The sequence below is a fragment of the Mastigoproctus giganteus genome, chromosome 7 (assembly GCF_048544385.1).
Source record: "Mastigoproctus giganteus isolate SK-2022 chromosome 7, ASM4854438v1, whole genome shotgun sequence".
Taxonomy (NCBI): domain Eukaryota; kingdom Metazoa; phylum Arthropoda; class Arachnida; order Uropygi; family Thelyphonidae; genus Mastigoproctus; species Mastigoproctus giganteus.
Window position 1 is genome coordinate 113,576,792 of NC_143581.1, and position 23,709 is coordinate 113,600,500.

Sequence of the window (23,709 nt, forward strand, 5' to 3'; positions counted from 1 at the left end):
GGTTTAGGTACACTCCATTCACATCGATTCCTTTCTGTGACCAGTCCAATCTTCTGAAAGCTTCTTCAAGGGCAGCAGTAAACAACTTCAGAGATATTGGGTCTCCTTGTTGAATTCCTTTCTCAATTTTAGATTTGCTACTGTCTTTGTCTAGTCTAATAAAGAAGGTAGCATTCTCATATATTTTCTTCATAATCATATCTTATGGGATGCCTATGCTTTCTAGTGCTCGAAACATTGCCTTAGGCTGTATGGCATCAAAAGCTTTTTATTAATCCACAAATGCCAGACATAATGGTGTTTTATATTCCATTTTCTTTAATAATATGTCTAGAAAAAATAATCCAGCTTTACTGAGAAGGCGGATAAAAACAACAGGTTTTGGGTAAAAATTCTTTAATATTAAAAACAAGTTAAAAATAAAGTTAATAATCACCAAAAGCTTTCGGACTTAAGTAGTCCTTCCTCAATTGGGAAATGAGTGTTATTACAAAAATAATAAAGAATATCAGGTGACCAGCCGTGGTGGTCACGCAAGGTGAAATGTGTGACATAGGTGCAAATAACAATCACCAGTTGGAAGTAGAGGCCTGTGGTTGTAATTGAAGTGCTTGGGTATGCTGTGTGTGTCAACGTTTATCATTCAGGAGGACAGCTGTGTGCTCGTTTGTTTTGGTTAAAGGCATCACGACAACATGAAATGTGCAGTGATTCCAAACAGATACAATGATGGTAGTGGCAGGATTAGCATCAGCATTAGTTGAGGCATATGATGCAAGAAAGCAAGCTTATGCAGCATCAACCAAAAAAAAAACCCTCCCATTTCACCCCCCATTCATTCCAAATGCCTGTCCAGCCAGCCTTACATTTATTTAGGCTATCAACTTCCACAACACAAAATGGAAGTCTATTCTGGTAATCAACTACCGGCTGGCAAAAGGCAAATTTCTGCACATCTGTCTTTCCTCAATTTGAATCTATGCCCTCTGAGGTTCATAATCTGAGCAAAAGGAATAATCCCCTCAGCATTGAGCTTACTCAACCCATTCAAGGCCTTATACACCTCACAGATGACTAGTCTCCAGGTGCTGCAATTTGCAGAACTTAAGCCTATCTTGGTAAGAGCACCCCTTTGTTCCCCTCACCAATCTTGTTGCCATTCTTTGTACTCATTCTACTAACTCTACATCCTTCCTAAAATGAGACATCCAGACCTGTACTCAAGGTATGGCCTGACCATTGCCTTGTACAATGAGAAAATCACCTCCTTTTCCCTGCTAGCAAAATTCTTATGTATCAATGACAAGACTCCATGACCTGCTCTGGCAGCCCTTCGGCACTGTTCAGCAAACTTCATATCTGACTGCACAATTACCCCAGATCTTTTCCATTTTCCACTTCCCTGTGTGTAGTATCACACAGTTGGTACGTTTCTCTTTCGTTACTGCTATCCATCTGCAGTACTTTGCATTTGCAAATTTCAGGAAAGCTTTTGATACTGTCACACATGGAAGACTACTCTACAAATTCGAGCAGTATGGTATTAAGGGAAAGTTGCTAAAATGGATAAAAGGGTGGTTGAGTGGGAGATGACAGAGAGTGGTAATCAATGAATGATGGTCTTCGTGCACTAATGTTATTAATGGAGTCGCCCAGGGTTCAGTGTAGGGCTTGCTGTTGTTTTGTATATTTATCAATGGTATTGATGAAAGTATATAAGGCTTAATGTCCAAGTATGCAGATGATACAAAGGTTGGCAGGGCTGTTAATGACAGTAATGGCAATGTGCTACTGCAACAGGATCTAGAAAAGTTGGACAGATGGGCTGAGAAGTGGCAGCTGAAGTTTAACATTGACAAATGTAAAGAACTACATATGGGAAACAGTAATCCCAGAGTAATGTATCAACTTTTCATTCTCTGCTTACAGTGGTAGAGAATGAAAAGGACCTGGGGTAATTGTGCAATCAGATATGAAGTCTTCTGAGCAGTGCAGATGGTCTGCAAGAGTAGCTCATGGTGTTGTCAATGATATACAAGAATTTTTCTAGCAGGGATAAGGAGGTGATTATCTCCTTGTATAAGGCAATGGTCAGGCCACACCTTAAGTACTATATACAGGTCTGGAGGCCTCATTTTAAGTCTTGAATGGTTTGAGCATGCTCAATGCTGATGGGATTCTTCCTCTTGCTCAGAATAATCATATGAGAGGGCATAAATTAAAATGCAAAGTACTGCATGTGGGTTGCAGTAACCCCAAAGAAACGTACCAACTATATGGTACTACACTTAGGGTGGTAGAAAATGAAAGACTTGGGAGTAATTGTGCAGTCAGATATGACATTTTCTGAGCAATGCAGAGAGGCTGCCAGAGCAGGTCATGGGGTATTGTCAATGATATACAGGAATTTTGCTAGTAGAGAAAAGGATGTAATTATCCCTTTGTATATGGCAATGGTTAGGCCACACCTTCAGTACTGCATACAGCTCTGAAGGCATCATTTTACAAATGATGTAGAACTGCTTGAGCACATACAGAGAAGGGCAATAAGATTGGTGAGGGGAATGAAGGGGTCCTCTTACCAAGAAAGGCTTAAGTTCTGCAAATTGCAATGACTGGAGACTAGGCACCTGCGAGGTGATCTGATAGAAGCATATAAGACCTTCAATGGCTCAATTCTGATGGAATTCATCCTCTTGCTCAGATTATGAACATGAGGGAGCATGAATTCAAATTGAGGACAGTTGTAGAATAGATGTGAGGAAATTTGCCTTTAGCCATTGGATAGTTGATTGCTGGAACAAACTTCCATCTGTTGTTGTGTGGGAAAGTCTTAGACAACCCAGCTGATGTTGCAGAGAATTGAACAGGTACTTTGCATCTGTCTTTACTGACAAAAGACTTTCATGCTGAGAAGAGGCTGTGAGAGTGAGGCTGAGCCATATGAAATTATGGGTGATTATTCATTAGAAAAACCTTTGAACATAAAGGAAAGTAAAGCTATTGAGATTAATTATGAGGGAGTCTTTGGGATCAGGGGAGATTCCTTTGGATTGGAAAAGTGCCAATGCATCGCCAATATATAAAAGTGGTTCTTTGAGTGAAGTTAGTAACTACAGACCAGTTATTCTGACTTTGGTGGCAGGAAAAAATCTTAGAAGTAGTGATTAGGAGTGAAAGCCAAGGACATTTAGTTAGATATCGCATACAACTTGGCTTTGTAAAGGGTAAATCATGCTTAACTAACTCAGTAGGCTATTTTGACACAGTTACTCGTGAGTTGGATTTAGGGAATAATTTCGACATGGTATATTAAGATTTTAGCAAAGCATTTGACTCTGTCCCTCATTAGAGGTTACTGTATAAATTTGAACAGGTTGGGGTTACTGGTAATATTCTATGATGGATTGTTGGATGGCTACAAGAAGAAGACAGAGGGTCATGATTAATGGATATTCTTGAGGCTGGTGTAACATCAGGTGTGGGGTCCCTCAAGGATTGGTTCTAGGATAGAAGGAAGGGATAGAAGGTGTGATGCCAAAATTTGCAGATTAGTAGAGTCATTAATGATCAGTGCCAAACAGCACTCCTTCAGGATTTGAACAGACTTCAGAGATGGTCAGAAAAATAGCAGCTATCTTTTAATGCTGCTAAATGCGTCTTACACTTGGGGAATAGCAACCCACAAATAAATTAAACACTTGTTGGGGTTGAGTTAAAAACAGTGGAGGAAGAAAGGGATCTGGGTGTTACAATACAGGCAGATGTGAAGTTTTCTGAACAGCGTAAACAGGCAGCCAGGAAAATCCATGGTGTCCTATCAATGATTTATCAAACATTATCCTTTAGAGAAAGGGAGGTCATAATCCTACTGTATAAGGCAATTTTAAGACCACATTTGAAATACTGTGTTCAAGTATGGAGATCTCATCTGAAAAAAGGCATTGAGCTTTTTGAAAGAGTCCAAAGATGGGCAACTTGAATGGTGAAATTGGCAGAATGATAACTGAATGAGGAAAGATTCCAATTATGGAGTCTTTCCTCCATAATCTTCAATCAGGCACCTCAGAGGTGACATGATTGAGGTTTACAAGGCTCTGAGAGGATTCTTACTGTTCAGAACTAGGGGTCATAAATTCAAATTACAGGGTTTGAAGTTTTGATTAGATTGTAGGAAGTTTTCTTTTAGCCAGCGAGTCACTGATTGCTGGAACGAGTTGCCCTCGCAGGTAGTTAAGCCTGACAGTTTGAGCAAATTCAATGGTCAACTGGATGAGGAGGGAAGCCTATAATTTGTATTCTCTTATCTACTTGGTGATGTTTTTTTTTTTGCCAGTTGCTGCAGAAGCCTGTGACATCCTTCCACTATATGATGAATACTATTAATTAACTTTCTCATCTATTATTGCATTAATTAAAACCCCTTGCTATTAGCCATGAAGGATCCAATTACTGTAATGCAATAAAGATATATACCTAAAATTTGTAGTTAGCCTTTACAACAAATTTTAAACTTGGCTTTTAAAACAATTTGCTGCTTTCAAGGTAGGCAAATGGTATTCCATTCTTTTTATAATCTCTTTCATGATTTTCATTATTAGTTTTTATTATTGTTTATTATTCTTAACTTTTTTCACCCATCAGTTTTTCATTTATCATTTATAAATTTATTTAAATTATTCCTTCCCTCTCTTAAAACTGAAAATTTCTTGGTACTGGATTTTTACAGACTTTAATGGACATGTTTGTTTAATTTTAGCTCTTCTAGCTGCTTTACTAATACGAAGCAATCTGATTGTATTTTTATAATTTTTAAATATTTTTATAAGTAACAAAAATTATAATAAATATAACCTGAAGTACAGTCAAAAACAAAAAAACTTACAGCACGATTTAGCCTTACAGCAAGGATTGCATGAGCATAGTTATGGTCACAAATTACTGTTCCTTTCTGGAAATGACACACCTTAAGGCTGCAGGGAGATGATAAAGAAACAAGTGCCAGAAGACTTGAAGAAAAAAGCCTTTCCACAATATGAACATCAGTAATAGATGCTATAAAAAGGTAGGAACATTGTTATACTTTCACAACAGCTTTAAAGGGGGAAAAAAAATAAGTTTAATTACTCAAAAGTAGAATTGGACAGGTTTAAGAAAATTTGTTCTTCTTAAAGCGGGTTCATTAATTCATTCACTAATCAGTTCATTTCAGATGAATGTACAGTACGTGAACTGAAATCATATGCATAACCCCAGGGGCTCAACATCTGATAAGCCCTTGAGGTTATGCAAAAATGCATATGGGCTTGCCACACCCAGGGTCCTCAGCTGGATATCATCATTCTTCTCTTTCTTGGCGATTCCCTTTTCTCTCTCTCTCTCTCTCTCTCTCTCTCTCAGGGTAACTCAGAATTTTTTTTTTTTTTTTTTGCCTAGTGCAGCAAAAGCCTCAGGCTCCCTTGCACCATATGGCTAATAATGATAATAACCGGAATATTTTTACTTTTCAAATAAACTGAAGATTTAGTAATTGTATACAGAAGGAAACAAGACATTTTTAGATTCAGGATTCCCATTTTACAGTGCAGGTAGAATGCCTAATATCTGGCTGTTCAAAAACTAGAATTGCCCAAAATCTGGAAATTTAAGGGTGTGTGTGTGGGCGTAAAACTAGGCATTCTAATTTAAAACAAAATTGTTTCTCTGAATAGTGCTGATGAATAGATTCATCAAATTGTATAATGATTATATACAACTTTTTTTTTTTTTTTTTTTTATGTAGACCCCAAACACAAGAGGTATTAGAACCTATAGTACTTATTACCATGCTTGGGTTGGAGGTTGGGAAGACGAAAGAAGATATTTGTTGACATTGGACTTGAACTTCTGTAGATTGTAATTTTCGGGAAATACATATGAAGGAAGGTTGTTCCAGAAAATGGCAGTTTAATGAATAAACGAGGAAGATGAAAAGTTGGTTCTGTGGGTTTATCAAAATAAAGAAATAAAGTTAAATAATAGTTTAACTTAATACTTTCGTAAACACCAACATGTGCTTCAATCTATGCATTTATTTTTGCTGATCAGCACTTTCAACTGTCATATGTAAATATGCAGTGGGCTTACAGGAAGTCTGTACAAAATCTGCAATTCATCGCAATTTATTCTTTATTTATTTAATTTTATTTATTTTTTAAAAAATTGCCTATACAAATGGCCATACCTTTACTGTACAGAAAAACCCACTATATGATAACCTATATGATATCCATGACATATTTCTGTACTTGTCTCTCATTGGTCTTTAATAATTATTAAAGATCAGTGTTGTTATTAATATTTATTTATTAATCTTTATTTTTGTAACAATATTTTTAACTTGCTGAGAAAAATAGATAACATAGGTTTTAGGTAACTCTTTAATAGAAACAAGTTAAAGTATAGGATAAAATAAGATAAAAATAAAGTAAACAAGTCATTAAAGCTTTCAAAGAGAAGTTGTCCTTCCTCAGTGGGAAAAGCATTGTTACAAAAAGGTATTAATACAAAATGATAAAGAATGCCCAGTCATGGTGGTCATGCGAGGTGAAAAGCATGCCACAGGTGCAGAAACAATTAGCAGTTGGAAGAAGAGGCTTGTGGTTGTAACAGCAACGCTTGAGTATGCTGTGTACACCAATGTTTATTATTCAGGAGGATGTCTGCTTCAATGATGGGGTGGATGTGACCTCTTTTGTTCCGGTTAAAGGAATTGAGACAATACGAGATGTGGAGCGATTCCAACCAGGCACGACGATGGTAGTGGAGGGATCAGTTGATAATTTTAACGTCACGGCTTAGGTAGATGTTGTGCTGAGTAGACCAGAAGTGCTCCGTGATCGATGAGTGTTCCACAGAATGGATTTCTCTCTCATGCACAAAGACTCAATCTTTGAGCCTTCTGCCAGATTTGCCTACGAAGCAGCCAGTGCGGTCACGGGGCAGGAAACGTGGTACACTAAACCGCATTTCCTTTGTGTCTTTACACTACATTTCCTTGGTTTACACTTGAGACAAGGGACATAATTTCCTGCCTGGAAGTTGCAAGCACTTTATCCCATAAGATCTTAGAGAGTTGTTGTGATACGTTCAGGTAGAAGGGGGCAAAGGCAGTCGAGTTGTTGTGATACATTTGGGTAGAAGGGGATAAAGGCAGTCGAGGCGGGGTCATCACTACGTGCAGCTCTAGGATTTGCTACATGGTCACGGGCCTGTAGATCACACTTATCTGCCGACTGGGCTAGCCGGGTGGGTAAAGTGCCTGCCTGGCAACCCAAAGGTGGCGGGTTTGAATCCCGCCTCAGGCTTGGATCAGAGTAGAAAATGCAAAAAACCTTGGGAGGTGCAATATAGCCACAGAAGCCGATGCACCAACAACTAACAAAAAAAAAATAAATAAATAAACACCTGTCCAAGGCACTGCTAGGGTAGCCACATTTAGACAGGTCTTCTTTTACTCTAACAATGTCAGCGCGCCTCTCATCCACAGAACTGGAGTGGGTCCAAGTGCGGGTTAATAGGGCTCGCAGGGTGCCGAGTGTGCTGACTGATAGTTGGTGAATTGGCCAACACACATCAGTTTGTGATGGACAGAGGTTCTTAAATGTATGCTTTCATGCTGAACAAGGGTGTCCAAAAGACTATCTTATTTTAACTTGTTTCTATTAAAGAGCTTTTACCTAACACCTATGTTATTCGTTTTTCTTAGCAAGCTAAAAATATTGTTATAATGAATCCTGAGAGCAGAGGCCTATTTCAACTTTATTTTTATATTAGTAAAATCTTTATTGCCTTCTACAGTGAGGGAGAGCGACATCTCTTATCAACTGCACTGCCAGGAGCACATAGCAAAATTTGTTTGATGGTTCACAGTACACTTTTTTCAGATGTTTATTATGGCCATAGTTGTTAATCTTGCCTTTCTAATTATATACTGTACTTCTTTAATATTGTAGTATGTAAAACAGGCATTCGTGATTTCCACTTCCACCTGATGTTTAAAAGTACAATTAGCTGATACAGTGCTCGTTCAGAAAACCAAAAAACTGTGAAAACTGGCTTTTATCCTATCTGAAATTTTCTGAATAAACAGGTTTTTAGGGTTTTTTTTGTTTTTTTTTTATAAACACTCCAAAACTAAAGATATCAGAACATATTGTACTTGGATATTGTGCATGAAGGTTGAGAAGAATTAAGGTACTTGTTGACATCAGAAATTTAATATTTCTGTAGATAACAATTTTCCTATATGAGTTTGAAGTTGTACAGTAAATGGATGCTGACTGGTTGCAGCACACGTTCAGACTGATTTGGAAGAGACTGGGGGAAGGGGGAGGGTTAGAGATGCCAAATCAGAAGAACAGTGCAAATGGAAATATCTATAGAAAAGGCATGCAGCAGAAACAGAACTTTTATGAGACTGAGAGTGGAGAGACTCTGTAAGAGATATGTCATTAATTAATCTGACTGTCCTTATTTCAATGGAATCTAAAAGCTTGACAGAGGTATTGGAGGGGGGCACCATCCCAGATGTGGGACCAATATTCCATTGTTGGGTGGATTTTAGAATTATACAGAATGAGTAACTGTTTAGGAGAAAAGTAACACCAAAAACTAAGATGAAAACCCAGTTTTTTTAAAGGAAGCGATATTTGTAATGTGCTTATGCCAAGAGGATTAAAAGTCAAGGTAATAATAAAAATGGGACCATGCTCAAAAAATCCCACGAGTTAGAACAGAATGTGTATTTGTCTCAAATACACACTAGACACGATAGGAGTGATTATATGCTGAAGGCCTTGGGGATTAATTCAAGACTTGGAGGAATGTGAATGGCTCTGGAGGAGTAGAGGGGATTTTTATCAGTGTAGCCCACACACCCACTACAGATTAGATGGAATCTAATCTGTAGAGAAATTATTCATTGAACAAAGGTGGTGCAAGGATGTCTGGCAGTATCACTGGGGAAGTCTTGTTTTTTTTTTTTTTTTTTTTGTTAGTTTAGCATTAGCATTAGTAGAGGCATATGATGCAAGAAAGCAAGCTTATGCAGCATCAGGCAAAAAAAAAAAAAAACTTCCACTTCACCCCTCCATTCATTCGAAATACCTGTCCAGCTGAGCTTTAAATTTATTTAGGCTATCAACTTCCACAACATGGGATGGAAGTCTGTTCCACCAACCAACTACCCGCTGGCTAAAGGCAAATTTCCGCACATCTATCCTACATCTGTCTTTCCTCAATTTAAATTTATGCCCTCTCAGGTGATTATTCTGAGCAAGAGGCAGAATCCCATCAGCATTGAGCATGCTCAAACCATTCAAGGCTTTATACACCTCTATCAGATCACCTCACAGGTGCCTAGTCTCCAGACACTAATTTGCAAAACTTAAGCCTTTCTTCGTAAGAGCAACCCTTTGTTCCATTTAATAATCTCTTCTTGCCCTTCTCTGTACTCATTCCAGCAGCTCTACATCCTTCTTGAAATGAGGCCTCCAGACCTGTATACAGTACTCAAGCTGTGGCCTGACCAATGCCTTATACAAGGGAATAATCACCTCCTTATCCCTGCTAGAAAAATTCCTGTATATCATTGATAAGACACCATGAATTTCTCTTGCAGCCCATCTGCACTGCTCTGCAGTCTACATGTAAAATAAAACAATCTTGTTTTATTTTACAATAAAGCAAATTTTGTTCTCCGGGATTTCTATGATTGGATTGTGGCCAATAAGCTTAAAATCAGCTTGTCAAAAACAAAGATGATTCTTGGATCAAAGTTGGATATCTCTCGTTGGTCAAGATCAACAACATTCATCTCCACATAGTTAAAGAGTACAAGGTTCTAGGAGTGGTAATTGATTCCAGTCTCAAATTTATTCCTCACTTGACAAACTTATCGTCTAAAATACGTAGATTTACTGGTGCAATTGTTAGGGTGTCCCATGTTGAATGGGGGCTGTCCAGAAAAACTTTAAGGATCTATTACAATGCAGTTTTCCTCCCTCTGATCACGTATGCTGCCAGTGCATGGTTTCACAGGGCACAGCTCAAGGCTCAAACACTTCAAAACAAAACTCACCTCATTGCAGAGCACCATCTTGCGGTGTTTAGTTAAGGCATGCAGGACAGTCTCGACACAAGCTCTGCAAGTACTAGCCGGAACATTACCTTTAGACTTGCAAGTTACTTATAGAGGATTTTTATACAAACTGAAAAACCAGATTGAGACCGAATTTCTTGGAATAACCATCAACTTTCAAGATGATACTAAAAGAGAAAGAAGGAGACTGTGGAACAAGTTAGTTAACATCTGGCAGACTCGATGGGATACAGCTCCCGTTGGTGCAACAACGAGAAAATTTATACCACAAGTTTCATTTCTCCTTGATAAGCATGTTCGATTGTGGTTCTGCATAGACATATTCATGTCCTACCTGTTGACAGGACATGGATTGATGAACCAGAGTCTTTTTAGGTTCAATTTATCACAAACAGACCTCTGTTCGTGTGGAACACAAGAGAGTTGTGATCACATCTTGTTTCATTGCTTCCTGTATGACGATCTCAGACTTCCTCTTCAAGCACTTACTAATTTTCAACCAGGGCAGGAGTCATCTCTGCTTCAAAGCTCAGAGTCATATAAGATTCTTCAGGCTTTCGCTCAAGGCATATTTCTTCGAAGGCATTCAGTGTCGACAGATCTCAACAGAATGCAGCACAATGGTCCTGCTGATGCATAGCTGGTTAGATCTCCTTTAATAGTATATAAACTCAAATCCTCAAGAAGTGAAATTTTTCCTCAGCCCGTAGACAAAATTAAGTGATTTCTTTCTCTTTTTTTTTTTTTTTTTTAGTAGCATCACTTTCTTTCTTTTATATATTTATTTATTATTATAATTTCTTTCTTTTTTTTTTTTTTTTTAGGAGCACTACTACTTTCTTTCATTTGTTTATTTATTAAATTACATTTTTTTTTATTTAATATATTAAAAAAAAGCAGAACTTTTTTTTTTTCTTTTTAGCTGCACCACTACCTTCTTCCATTTTACTTCTTTTTATTTATTTATTAATATTATTATTATTTTTTTTATACATGTTTTATTTTATTTTCTTCTGCTTCATTTTTATTCATTTCGGTTCCATATCCAGCACCATGGATGATGTTTTTTTTTTTTTTTTATTATTATTATTTTTTTTTTACTCTGGAATGGGCCCTCAGAGGATCCTAGCCTACCTTCTGGCAACATCAGATGGGTCAGAGTCTCTCTCTCTTGAGACAGTACGTGCTTTACTTGGACTGGCCCACCTTCCCGTGATGTGGACGAGTACCCAGAATCATCTGTCCAGGTGACTGATGCTTCTGGGTAGCCAAGCGGCCAGAACAGAACAACAGAACACACACATAATACACACAAACGACGTCACACACATATCTGGCCCATTTGTAGTAATACTGTTCTTCACAGAGATATAAGGTGGAGTTGAACAAACATTCTAGGAGCCACCCTTTACATACACACATGTCCATTCTATATGAGCAACTGATGCACACCTGAGAGGAGACTAAGAATAACACCTTAAATGTTCTGTTTCTCAAGGATATCCAAGAAACAATGAAATATGCACTGAAAATGATAGATATACAGTTACAACCAAAGAACCAACATTTTCATTCAAGGAATTATCTGCTGAAATTAATAAAACTAAAGTTTCATGCCTAGGTTATGATTTAATAGAAATTGAAATGATAAAGGAATTTTACCAATAGCTTTCCAGACCACCTATTACAGCTTTACAATAACTGCTTACATAAGGGTGTATTCCCAACGGCATGGAAGCTGTTTTTTTCTGGGTTCTTTAGTATAAAGAACCCAGAAAAACCACCTAATAACCCAAGGTCATACAGATCTGTTGCCAGTACTCGGCAAGGTACTGGAAAGCCATACTCTGCAGACTAGATACATACTACTCCAGTGCAAACCTTGAATCAGATAAGCAATTCGTTGAGGCTTCACTTCACAAAATGTTCAAGAAAAATTCCTGTTAGCAATATCAATTGACTTTGTTGGAGCATCTGACACCTTATGGTGGTCCAGCATACTCAGGAGACTGCACCAAACTGGAATATCTCGAAATCTTTATAATTGTATTAAGGATTACTTCAATAACGTGCAGTCAGTTTTATTAAAAAACTCTACATTGGCACTGTTCAGGAAATATTTTGAGGCCACTTCTTCCAGTGATGTGACACTGAAGGACTTTTGGAAGGGTCACTTCAATATAGCAAATGCTCTTATCCTAATTGTGGTTGCTTGGAAGGAGGTTTCTGTTAGGTGCTCGAATTCAGCTTGGAGGCCATTGTAGCCTGACGCTGTGGCTCCAAGGGACTTCAAAAGCTTTCAACAGTTGGAGGAAGAGCCTGTTGTGGAGGAAATTGTGTATCTAGAAGAACGAGAGAAGCCTTGTGCAGGCAAAGTTTTTACTGCTCCTGGAATAGAGAAGTTTTTTCTGTTTTATTAGCTTAAATTGGCATATTAACTTATTTTCTAGAGTAGCTTTATATTCCTAGTTAAGATAACTTAGTTTAAAGTTTAACTTAGATAGAGATTTTGTAGGTATTACTTAGTATCGGTAAAGGCTATCAAATCCACATGTTACAAGTTGCAGCTCCGCTGAACGAGAAGTTTTTTAGCCACAATTAGCCGCTTTATTGACCAATTGTTATATTAAATTATTTTCTATAAGTAGCTTATAGACCTGGTCAGGATCCTTAGTTTATTCTGAATTGAGCCAGCTAGATTTGGAAGTTAATTAATACTTAATTCTCCATAGATTTACCATTCGTAACTTGCCGCCATTGTTATACAATACAACATTATATCCCAAACTAGATAGCATTAGTAAGTATAGTATAGTATAGTGTAGTGTATAATATAATATTGTCAATTAATCAGTAAAATCTATTAATCTTGTTAAACTTCATTGTCAATTAAATTGTACTTTTTAAGTAAATTACAAACATAACATAATTAATTAATACATAACTTGATATGGAAGTTATATAAACAGAACTCGTAGATAATACTCGATACTGAAAAATATATATAGCGTTATAACTGTGTTGGGATACAAGTTTAGGGTTATAATTTTGTACTGAAATTGAAATTAAATCGAAATCATGACTCAGACCAGAGCAGCAAAGGAAAAGGATCAAGCTAATGGGAGTGCTGTGGCTCAGGGAAGAACTGAGGGGGGGGGGAGGCAGTTGCCCTCTGAATAACAGCCTTTTAAAATGCACTGCTTGCTTGATGTTTGTGGAGCAATCGGGGATGTCTGTGTGTGTGCATGATGTAAGGAGTGTAAGGAAATCAGGCGACAATTCAGAATTGTTATGGGCCTATATGAGAGCTTGAAGAACAGGGTGGATGCTCTCGAAGAACCTAAATTGAGGGGCCCATCAAGCTCTCAGCTGCCCACATCAACACTAGAGCTTGCACTTGGTCATCACACAACACAGCACCAACCCCCGAGGCAGAATACGCTGGTCCCACAGGAACTAGTAGTTGTTGGTGACTCTATTGTCAGGGAAACGGGGAACATGCTTTGTAAAAAGGATAGGTGGAGCAAGACCAGGATATGTCTGCCAGGGGCAAAGGCTGATGATGTTGTAGAGCAGATATTATCTTTTCAGGGCACAAAAGGTGATACAGTTGTACACATTGGCACTAATGATATTAAGAGTAGGAGACCAGCAGAATTACTTAACAAGTACAGGTCACTGTTGGAAAAAAGCGGTGAATTAGGTTTGAATTTGAAAGTGTCTGCAATTCTGCCCAGACACGATAGGAGGGAGTATATGATGAGAGCCCTGTCGATCAATTCTGCCCTGGAAAGATTGTGCAAGACTCAAGGGGTAGAATTTTTTTTCAGCCTGGTCTGTACTTGTTAAGAGGAGAGACTGCTTCTACAGGGATGGGATACACTTAAATAGAAAGGGTGCAAGAATATTTGCTGATGCTATCGAAGCAGTGTTAGGTGGGTCAGAAAACTGCTAGCTTGGGGGGGTACAAGGACTATAGATTAACAGGAGCCACTGGCAGAGGTGAAAGTGATTCTTGCACTGCTTCTATACGAATCAGCAGAAGCCTGGAAAACAAGATGCAGGATATTTCAGAGCCTGCTGGGAGTCATTGCGGTAAAAGTAAACACATGGGTTGTGTTAGGGTAGCTAAGAATAAGAACAGCTGCATGTATACTTGCATGTACACCAATGCTAGGAGTTTGGTAAATAAATTTGATGAATTTGAGGTATTGCTCAAAACATCAAAGGCAGATATTGTTGGGATATTAGAGACGTGGTGTCACACAGATATAAGGAATGCAGAACTGGAATTTGGGGAGTACAATATGTACAGAAAGGATAGACAGGATAGGAAGGGAGAAGGGATTATGCTATTAGTTAAGAAACACACAAAATCCAAGGAAGTGAAGCCAGTCGACATCGCTGAACAGTGCAGTGTCGAGTCAGTTTGGTGTGACATAAGCATTGGGAGATTGAAATTGAGAGTAGGAGTGTGCTATAGGTCTAATGACTCTGATGAGTATAATAAGAAACTGTACAGGTAAATAGAGTGGTCCACTAAATCAGAGAGTATTATAATGGGGGATTTGAATTTCCCAGATATTGACTGGAATTTGTGGGTTGGTCACACACACTAGCAAGGCTTTTGTGGATTTATTGGATGATTGTTTTCTACATCAGCATGTTCGGGAGGCAACTAGATGGCGTAATACCTTGATCTGATTATCAGTAGTGATTCTTAATGCATTAAGAATCTGCAGATAAAGGAACCAGTTCGTGGCAGTGATCACAGTGTGCTGAAGTGGGATTTACTCAAAGAGCTAACTACCATCGGGGTAAAGGGAAGGGTTTTGTCTTTTGTAAAGGCGACTACGATGGTCTGAGACAGTATTTAAATTCTATACGGTAGGACCAACTGATGATGTTACTAACAGCAAATTCAAAATGGGAAGCATCCAAAGAACTTATCTTGGAAGCTACTAGGCTTTACATACCAACTAAGAAATATTGTTCAAGGATTAGGCCTAAATGGATGTCAGATGAACTAATGAGACATATGGCAGAGAAGAAAAATGCATGGGATACATATAAATTAATGGGTGACATGGACGCCTATGATAGATATAAGCTGGTCTGTAACCAAGTCACAAAGGAGATTAGGCAGGCAAAGCCAGATTATGAGAAATCCTTGGCAAAGGATGCAAAGAAAAACAGAAAAGAGTTCTTTACCTATGTAAACTCTAGAAGGAAAGGATATTGATGGTTCAACAGTTGAGGATCCTGCTCAGGTAGCTAACAAACTAAACGAGTATTTTGCATCTACATTCACACATGAGGAGTTATTCAGGAAGGGGAATGCCAGAGGTGAAGTAAGAGTTTACTTCACAGTGAGCTAGATGATTTTGTAATAACTGAGAGGAAAATGGAGGAGAAATTGTTGAGGATAAACATAAAAAAGGCACCCAGAGTGGATGGGATCTATCCAGTTATATTAAAGGAGGCAGCAAAGGAAGTAAGCAAATCCTTAGTCATAATTATGAGAGCTTCTTTGGACTCAGCGGAGGTACCCATAGACTGGAGATGTGCAAATGTGATCCCAATTCACAAAGGAGTATCAAAGGCTGACACAAGTAATTATAGACCTGTGAATTTAACTTCTGTTCCCGGAAAATTAATGGAGGCACTGGTTAAAGAAGCACTGCAGAATCATCTAGACAAGACTTTAGTTATAGCTCGGACCTAACATGGTTTTGTTAAGGGAAAGTCTTGCCTGACCAACTTGATTGGATACTATTATGAAGTCACAAAAGAATGGGAATAACTTTGATATTATATATTTGGATCTTAGAAAAGCTTTAGATACTGTTGCACATGGAAGACTGCTGCACAAATTGGAGCACTGTGGCATTGGAGGCAAATTGCTGCTATGGATAAAGGGATGGTTGAGGGGGAGAAGACAGAGAGTAGTAATCAATGGACACTGCTCATCGTGGACTAATGTTATTAGTGGAGTCCCTCATCGTTCAGTCTTGGGTCCATTGTTGTTTTCTGTATTTATAAATGATACTGATGATGGTATATCAAGCTTAATGTCCAAGTTTGCAGACAATACAAAGGTTGGCAGGATTGTTAAGGACACTACTGACAGTATGCTGCTGCAACAGGATCTGGAAAGGTTGAGCAGATGGGCTGAGAGGTGGAAAATGAAGTTTAACATTGGCAAATGTAAAGTACTACATATGGGAAACAGTAACCCCAGAGTAACGTATCAACTCTGATTGATACGTTAGAGAGAATCAGAAGGACCTGGGGGTAATTGTGCAGGCAGATATGACGTTTTCTGAGGAGTGCAGATGGGCTGCAAGAGTAGCTCATGGTGTCTTGTCAATGATATACAGGAATTTTTCTAGCAGGGATAAGGAGGTGATTATTCCCTTGTATAAGGCAATGGTCAGGCCACACCTTGAGTACTGTATACAGGTCTGGAGGCCTCATTTTAGGAAGAATGTAGAGTTGCTGGTATGAATACAGATAAGGGCAATAAGATTAGTGAATAGAACAAAGCGTTGCTCTTATGAAGAAAGGCTTCAGTTTTGCAAATTACAATGTCTGGAGACTAGGCACCTGCGAGGTGATCTGATTGAATGGCATAAGGACTTGAATGGTTTGAGCATGCTCATTGCTGATGGGATTCTTTCTCTTGCCCAGATTAATCACCTGAGAGGACATAAATTCAAATTGAGCAATGGTCAATTTGAATTTATGGCAGAACATCTTGTGTAGAAAATTGCAGAAATTTGCCTTTAGCCAGCAGGTGGTTGATTGCTGGAACAAACTTCCATCTGTCATTGTAGAAGTTGACAGCTTAATTAAATTCAAGCCAGAACAAAACAAACATTTGGAGCGAACGGGTCAGTGAAATGGGAAAGTTTTTTTTTTTTATTGTCTGATGCTGTATAAGTTTGGTTTCTTGCATCATATGCAAGAAACCAAGGTAATACAGCATCAGACTAATGGTAATGCTAATATCCACTTACTATAGTGAAGCAGACAACCATTCAAATAATCAGTATGGATTTAAGCAGGGTACCTCTATGGAGGATGCCATGCACAACCTACTTACACAACATGTGTTGCTGTGGTGGACCCTAGGGTTCCCCTCATTAGCTGCTGTTGTACATCTTGTGTAGTGCCTCCGTAGCCAGGTGGGCAGGAGCGGCAGTGCGTAGCACATGCTTCTTGATTAAACCGGGGTTCGAGCCCATGACCACCAAATACGGAGGATGCGGAAAGGTCAGGGAATGACCACCACATATCCCCAGAGCAATATGGCCTTAGTTGCTAATGCTCTTAAATAACAACATAACAATAACATAACGTCTTGTGTAGAAATTTACGTCAAAACCAGCTATTTGAATTGTAGTGTGTGGGATGTGTAAGTGTAGTGATATGGTGTGCTGTTACATTATTGGCTGGTAACTGGCTCTTAACAGATGGGAAGTGGCAACACCTGGTCACAAATCCTATCTCTCCATCCCAGCCACATTTAGGCCAAGATCTACTATCACCTGCTGGACTAACCCAGTACAAAAGACCTAGGACAGCCCAAATAAGGATGAAAATAAAAGGCTATAGAAGAAGTTTAGGAGCTGGTGAGGTAGGAAAGAATAGAAGAGAGGAGGATCAAACAGAGGAACCTTCCAATAGTTAGAAGGTATAAGAAATAATGCAAGAATAAAGGAAAAAGAAGTGAAGTGGACTGACTTCTCATGCCATGGGAAATCATTCCATGAAGGATCCCATTCTAGAAGCTAAGATTTGCAATAATTTTTGAGATATAATTATGTCTAATCCCTTGTAGACATTGCTCCAGGTACTTCCTTGGAGAAACAAGTAATTTATACAAGAATATGATCAATGTAACCAATCATTGTAACCAAACTCCTAATAAAATTATCCAAAATTAGCAAGTCCAAGCTCCTCTCTTCTTTTAAAAGCATGTGAGGCAAACATGTTCAGTGCTATAAATGCTGCTTGAGATCAGATAAGCACAGTTTTATTTCCCATTGTGAAGGCATCTGAAACAAGCTGGAGTTCTCACCTGTAGTCTTGATAATTTCACAGTTGAAAAAATGTGGTCAATACTTTCTTCCTGACCACAGAGACAAAGTGGGATAGGAGACAATCCTAATTTAAATAACTTGCTATTATTATTCCCGCGACTAGTGAGTAAAAATGTACCATGCAATCGAGGCACAAACCACAATGATTCTCTCTTCCTAAACTTCTTCAGTGATCGTAAAACCTCTGTGGTCACGGTGCCAAAATCCGAAGCTGACCAGTCTCTTTGCCATTTATCTACATAAACAGAACGAAGCCTTCTCTTCTCAGATGTTAAAGAAGTATCTAGTGCAGAGGTAATTTTCCCAATAACACCTGCAAAGCCATAGTAGAAATGGTTCTACATGCCCACTAAATCACAGGAGAGCAGCACACTGGGCCTGCAGTAGCTGTTTCACAACTGCAGATTTGTTGGCCCTATGCCTCCACACTCCAGCTGCATAAGCAATAATAGGTAAAAAAAACATAATTATAGGTAACCTGACTGAATGACTTCTCAGGCCAAATTCCAGCCTGGTAACACTTCTTGTAAGACTTGGACTTACAAGTACAAAATACAGAGATAAAAATACATGCTGGCCATTTCAATTGACTTCGCTGGGACAATTGACTCACTCTGGTGGCACAGTGTCCTTAGGAGACTTCACCAGACAAATGTCCAACAAAACCCCTATCAGGTAATTAAGAACTACCTCACAGACAGAAGTGTCTTGGTTTGCACAAGGTTCTAGCAGTTTACATGCCCTGTGACAAAAGGATGCCTGCAGGGTTAAATCCTTGGCCCATTCTTCTGGACAGCTGTATTGGATGAATTTCTGGCTTTGGATCAGGGCCCAGTGGACACACTAGCCTTTGTGGATGATTTGATTCTCCTTGTAAAGGGAAACACAAGAGTGGTTTTAGAGCAAAGATCAAATGCTGCCCTCATGCAACTGCAGGAATGGGCACAAATGCACGTGCTCGGGATATCACCTGAAAAAACTAAATCCATATTTTTTAAAGGAAACCTAAGGACACCCCTCAAATTAAAATTAATGGAAAAACTGTAAAAATTATATCAGAACATAGGGATTGTTTTTGACTAAAAATTAACTTTTTTATCTCCATTTGGCATACTTGGCAAAAAAAGTTGAGAAACTATGCAAGCATGATTGCCAGGATCAGTCAGGCTGAGTGGGGGCTCAAAAGAAGGATCTGGCAATCATATACCGAGCACTGTTCTTGCCTGTAATCACCTATGGAGCCGGTGTATGGTTTACCTATACAGCCATAGTCAGAAACAGAAACAAATTAGAGACAATACTTCTCACTATAACCAGGGTATGCTGCACTGTGAGCACACTGGCACTGCTGGCTGGCACTCTCCCACACAATACTTGGAAACTGCCAAAAGAAGGTTATATTATAGACTAAGGAAGGGCACAGCCACAGAATTTCTGAGGATAGTCCTAGACACATCCAATAACATCAAGGCTGAGCAGAAAAAAACTTTTCACAAAATTCCATGAGTTATGGCAAAAATAATCGGAAGCAGGAAACCAGAGGGGCTGTCACCAAAAGGTTTCTGCCACAGGTGGCAATGATCAGCACAAAGCCACCAAAGTGGTTTGCCCCAGGACTTTATACAACATATATCCTAACATGTCACGACTATCTAAATGCAAAATTTACCCATACTGTACCTGTGGCGAGAGCGACAACTAGACACACATTTATTATGAATGTACAATACAGTGGGGCCTTGACTAATGATGATATCAACATCTAATATCTAAGGAACCAATATACCTTCCATATGATCTTTTATTTTAAAGATCGATGATATTTGCAGGAACCAATGGCTTTCCGATATAGTTGGAAATTTTCAGACACATGCCGTACATACGATTCTTCTCAACCAATTAGAGTTTTTGTTACTGTTCAACAAAAATTCCTACATGTTACAGTACTTTGGAAAGTTTCTTTGGCAAGAAACTTTCCAAAGTACTGCTTGTTCTGTGGTTATTTTTGAATTTATTAATTAAATAAATTGAAATTAAATAACCATTGCTCCTAAAGTGCAAGTTAAGAATAAAATTATTATTAAAGTGAAGCAACAGATGATAAAAAGAACAGGAAGAAAGAGTAAAAATTAGTGCATTAGTACATGAGTATGGTTTCATCAATCAACCATTCTACAATACTTAAACAAAAGGATATTCTAAAGAGTGTTAAAGTTAGTGATGATTGGTGCATAAGGGAAGAGACTTTATTGTGAAAATGGAAAGGTTTTGTTGACATGGATTAGGGGAATGCAGATGAAGGGTGACACAGTGCCCAGGCAATTTATCTGCAAACATGCTAAGCAGATCTATGACGATCTGAAACTTAAAGCACCATCAACCAGTGGCAGTGCTATGCACTTTGAAGACTTTAAACCCAGCAGAGACTGGTTCGAGACCCATAAAAAGAGCAGATATCAAAAGCATTAAAGGCATGGAGAGGCATCCAGTGCTGATAAAAAAACAGCTATGGCCTTTAAAATTGTATTCCAAGAGTTTGTTGATCAGGAGGGTTATCATCCCAAGTAGATTTTTATCATTGACAAAGCTGGCCTCTTCTGGAAGTGAATGCCCAGGAGAACATATATTACTAAGGATGAAGCTAGTTCACCTGGGAATAAGCCTATGAAAGATAGACTCACTCTCCTGTTGGGTGCCAATGCCTCTGGAGATTTTAGGCTGAAGAATGATAATTGTGTATCACTCTAACACCCCCCCCCAGAGTATTTAAACAACAAAAGGTCGACAAAGGCATGCTGGAAGTGTTTTGGTACAGTAACAAGAAGGCCTGGGTCACAAGACATGTCTTCAATGAACGAACACTTGAAGTTTTCTGTCCTTCATTGAAGAGTTATCTTGAGAAAAATAAGCTTCCTATGAAGGCACTGCTCCTGCTGGATAATACACCAGGTCATGATCCGACCTTGTTCAATCTCTTGAGGCACAATTTGACTTTGTTCAAGTCAAATTTTGGCCACCCAACACCATTCCATTTCTTCAACCAATGGACCAACAAGTGATTGCAAACTTCAAGAAAATCTATGCCAAGAAAATGTTCGCAAGTTTCTTTGCAGTGACTTCTGGTGAAAATACTGTCATCATCAAAGATTTTTGGAGGCCGAAGTCCAACATCCTGGACTGTGTGAGGCTGATTGTAAGTTCTTGGAATGATGTTTCCACCAGGTGCTTAAATTCAGCCTGGAAAAATATCTGGCCTTTAATTATCCATAACATTGACGGATTTGAAGATGATATTGCTTTGACGAATGATATCCTCTTGGTAAATAAATGGATCTGGAGGTTGACAAAGAGGATGTGAAGGACATTATTGACACTTATGGGCGTGAGCTAATAATAACAAAGGAGCTACAAGAGTTGGAGAAAATTACGGAAAGTCACACTGGAGAGGAAGAGGAAGACACCCAATAAAGTGTCAGACGAAGAGTTGAAGACTGTTATTTCTTGTTGGGAGCATTTAAGAGAAGTAGTAAAAAACAACCCAATGTTGAAAACACTGAAGTCAGGATGTGCAAAATGGAAGATGAAGTTATTTCTTACTTCAGGAAGCTACAAAAAAAAAATGTCATCAAAAACAGTCCACTTTGGACAGTTTCTTTGCCAGTAGCAGAAAAAGACTGAAAAGACACCTGACGCAGTCCCACCACCACTATGCCGCCACTGATGTCATCAGCTCTGCACTTCAAGTCTAAGGTAAATGCTAATTTATTGTTTGTTTTTTTTTATTTTAAGATGTTTTATGACTATTTATTAAATAATCTTTATAAAACACTCATTTTTTAATGAAAAATTAAGTATAATATGAAGGAAATATCTTTTTTAAGCGTAGTTGGGGTCTTCTGTCAAGAATTTGGAACAAATTATAGGAAATCAATGTGTTATTAGTTTTAACTTACAATATTTCATACACTAGGTTTTGTGGAACAAACTACCATTGTATGTTGAAGACCCACTATATATGATATACAAAGACACAGCTAAAAGCAGAAATTGGCCCCCTCCCAGGGGGATAAGAATATCAATTCATTACACTGAACAACACGTAAATGTTACGAAAACAAAAATACCCAATCTTGACTAATTTCCTGCTGCTGATCATTGATTGTTTGGTTGGCTCATCCCATGATTGGCTCTTGTTTTTGAATTACAGTTGAGGTCTCATATTAGCGAGTTACTCTACATTATCAACTACGGCTCTCAGCAAAATGCAGTTTCAGTACCACCATGCTCTTATCATGTGATTGGAAACTGTTGCCTTGCTCTTCATCATGTATCAAGTTGTTGTCGCCTAAAATGCATCTTCAACTCTTTTGCAGTCATCTTCAAATAAGGCTACATACTGAGTGATTTGTTCTCAGTTAATGGTTGTTCTCTGTGAGATTCCTACTCTTTTTGTGCAGTATTTGTGGCGTGAAAGATTACTATGCCCTGTAATTGTGTGAATACAGGCAGTTCTCGCTTTACGAGTTCCTGGGTTTACGAGTGTTTTTTTCCCCAAGTATCAACAAAATCGAAAATATGAACATCAATTGCAAAAAATGAATGTTAAACATTCATAAATACCACATTCCAAACAATGTGCATAGCTATACAATATAGTGCACCCCCACTTTATGATATTAATCAGTTCCAGAGACATTATCGTATCATTAAAATATTGTAATCCGAACCCAATAACATATTGTTTTTTTTTGGTAATTCGTTTCAAGATCTCGGAAGTTAAAATTTTCACTGTATAACTAAGCTATTTATCTCTCTTAAATGTCATTTGTAAGGTCACAAGCGTGACCTTAAGGCCATATAAAAGGTTGTGAGTGTGATTTGTAAATTGTATTGGTTACCTATTCAAATCATTAAAATGCACTACACTTTCACAGTTATCACATGTTATAAGAACCAATTTTGTGATATTTTTCTAAAGCACATTTCTGTAGGTCACAACCATAAAACAATAAAAACAATTTGCACTTTCCAATTTATTGTGCTTTTCTGTTAGTGCAAGAAATTATAAACAGGTGGTAAACTCGATCTTCTTGCATTTGAGAAAATACCAATAGCTGGAATTGTGTGCTTTTTTTACGTTATTATGGTGAAATATGCTTCCCCTTTACTGAAATCTTCAATCATATAAAAAATAAATAAATTTTCAGAATCTTCTCTTCATTCCTTTTTTTTTTTAAGCTTCGTAAGCTTGTTACTCCACACAAATCATGTTAGTTGCAATTGCTTATGCATGCAATCATGAAATTTATAATTAAAAGAGAAGATTATCCTGGAAACAAATACCTCTTGAAACATTTCTGAAGAAGACAACTCCTTGTGCAACAAACCAGCGAGTGCCGAGCCAATAATGAGTGATCAATGAGTGTGCATTTAGTCAATGATGAAGAAGAATAAACATTCTTT

At 38.2% G+C, this 23,709-nt stretch overlaps 1 protein-coding gene across 2 annotated transcripts in view; it reads right to left on the reverse strand.

Annotated features, from left to right (window-relative positions):
• Window positions 1–23,709, reverse strand: part of LOC150083157 (WD repeat domain phosphoinositide-interacting protein 2-like) — a 387,374-nt gene that overhangs the window by 277,199 nt on the left and 86,466 nt on the right. For both annotated transcript variants that reach the window (XM_090377860.1, XM_090377861.1), the window contains exon 3: window positions 4,886–5,055. In XM_090377860.1, the coding sequence (XP_090233986.1) occupies window positions 4,886–5,055 (170 nt within the window). The remainder of the gene's footprint in view (window positions 1–4,885; window positions 5,056–23,709) is intronic.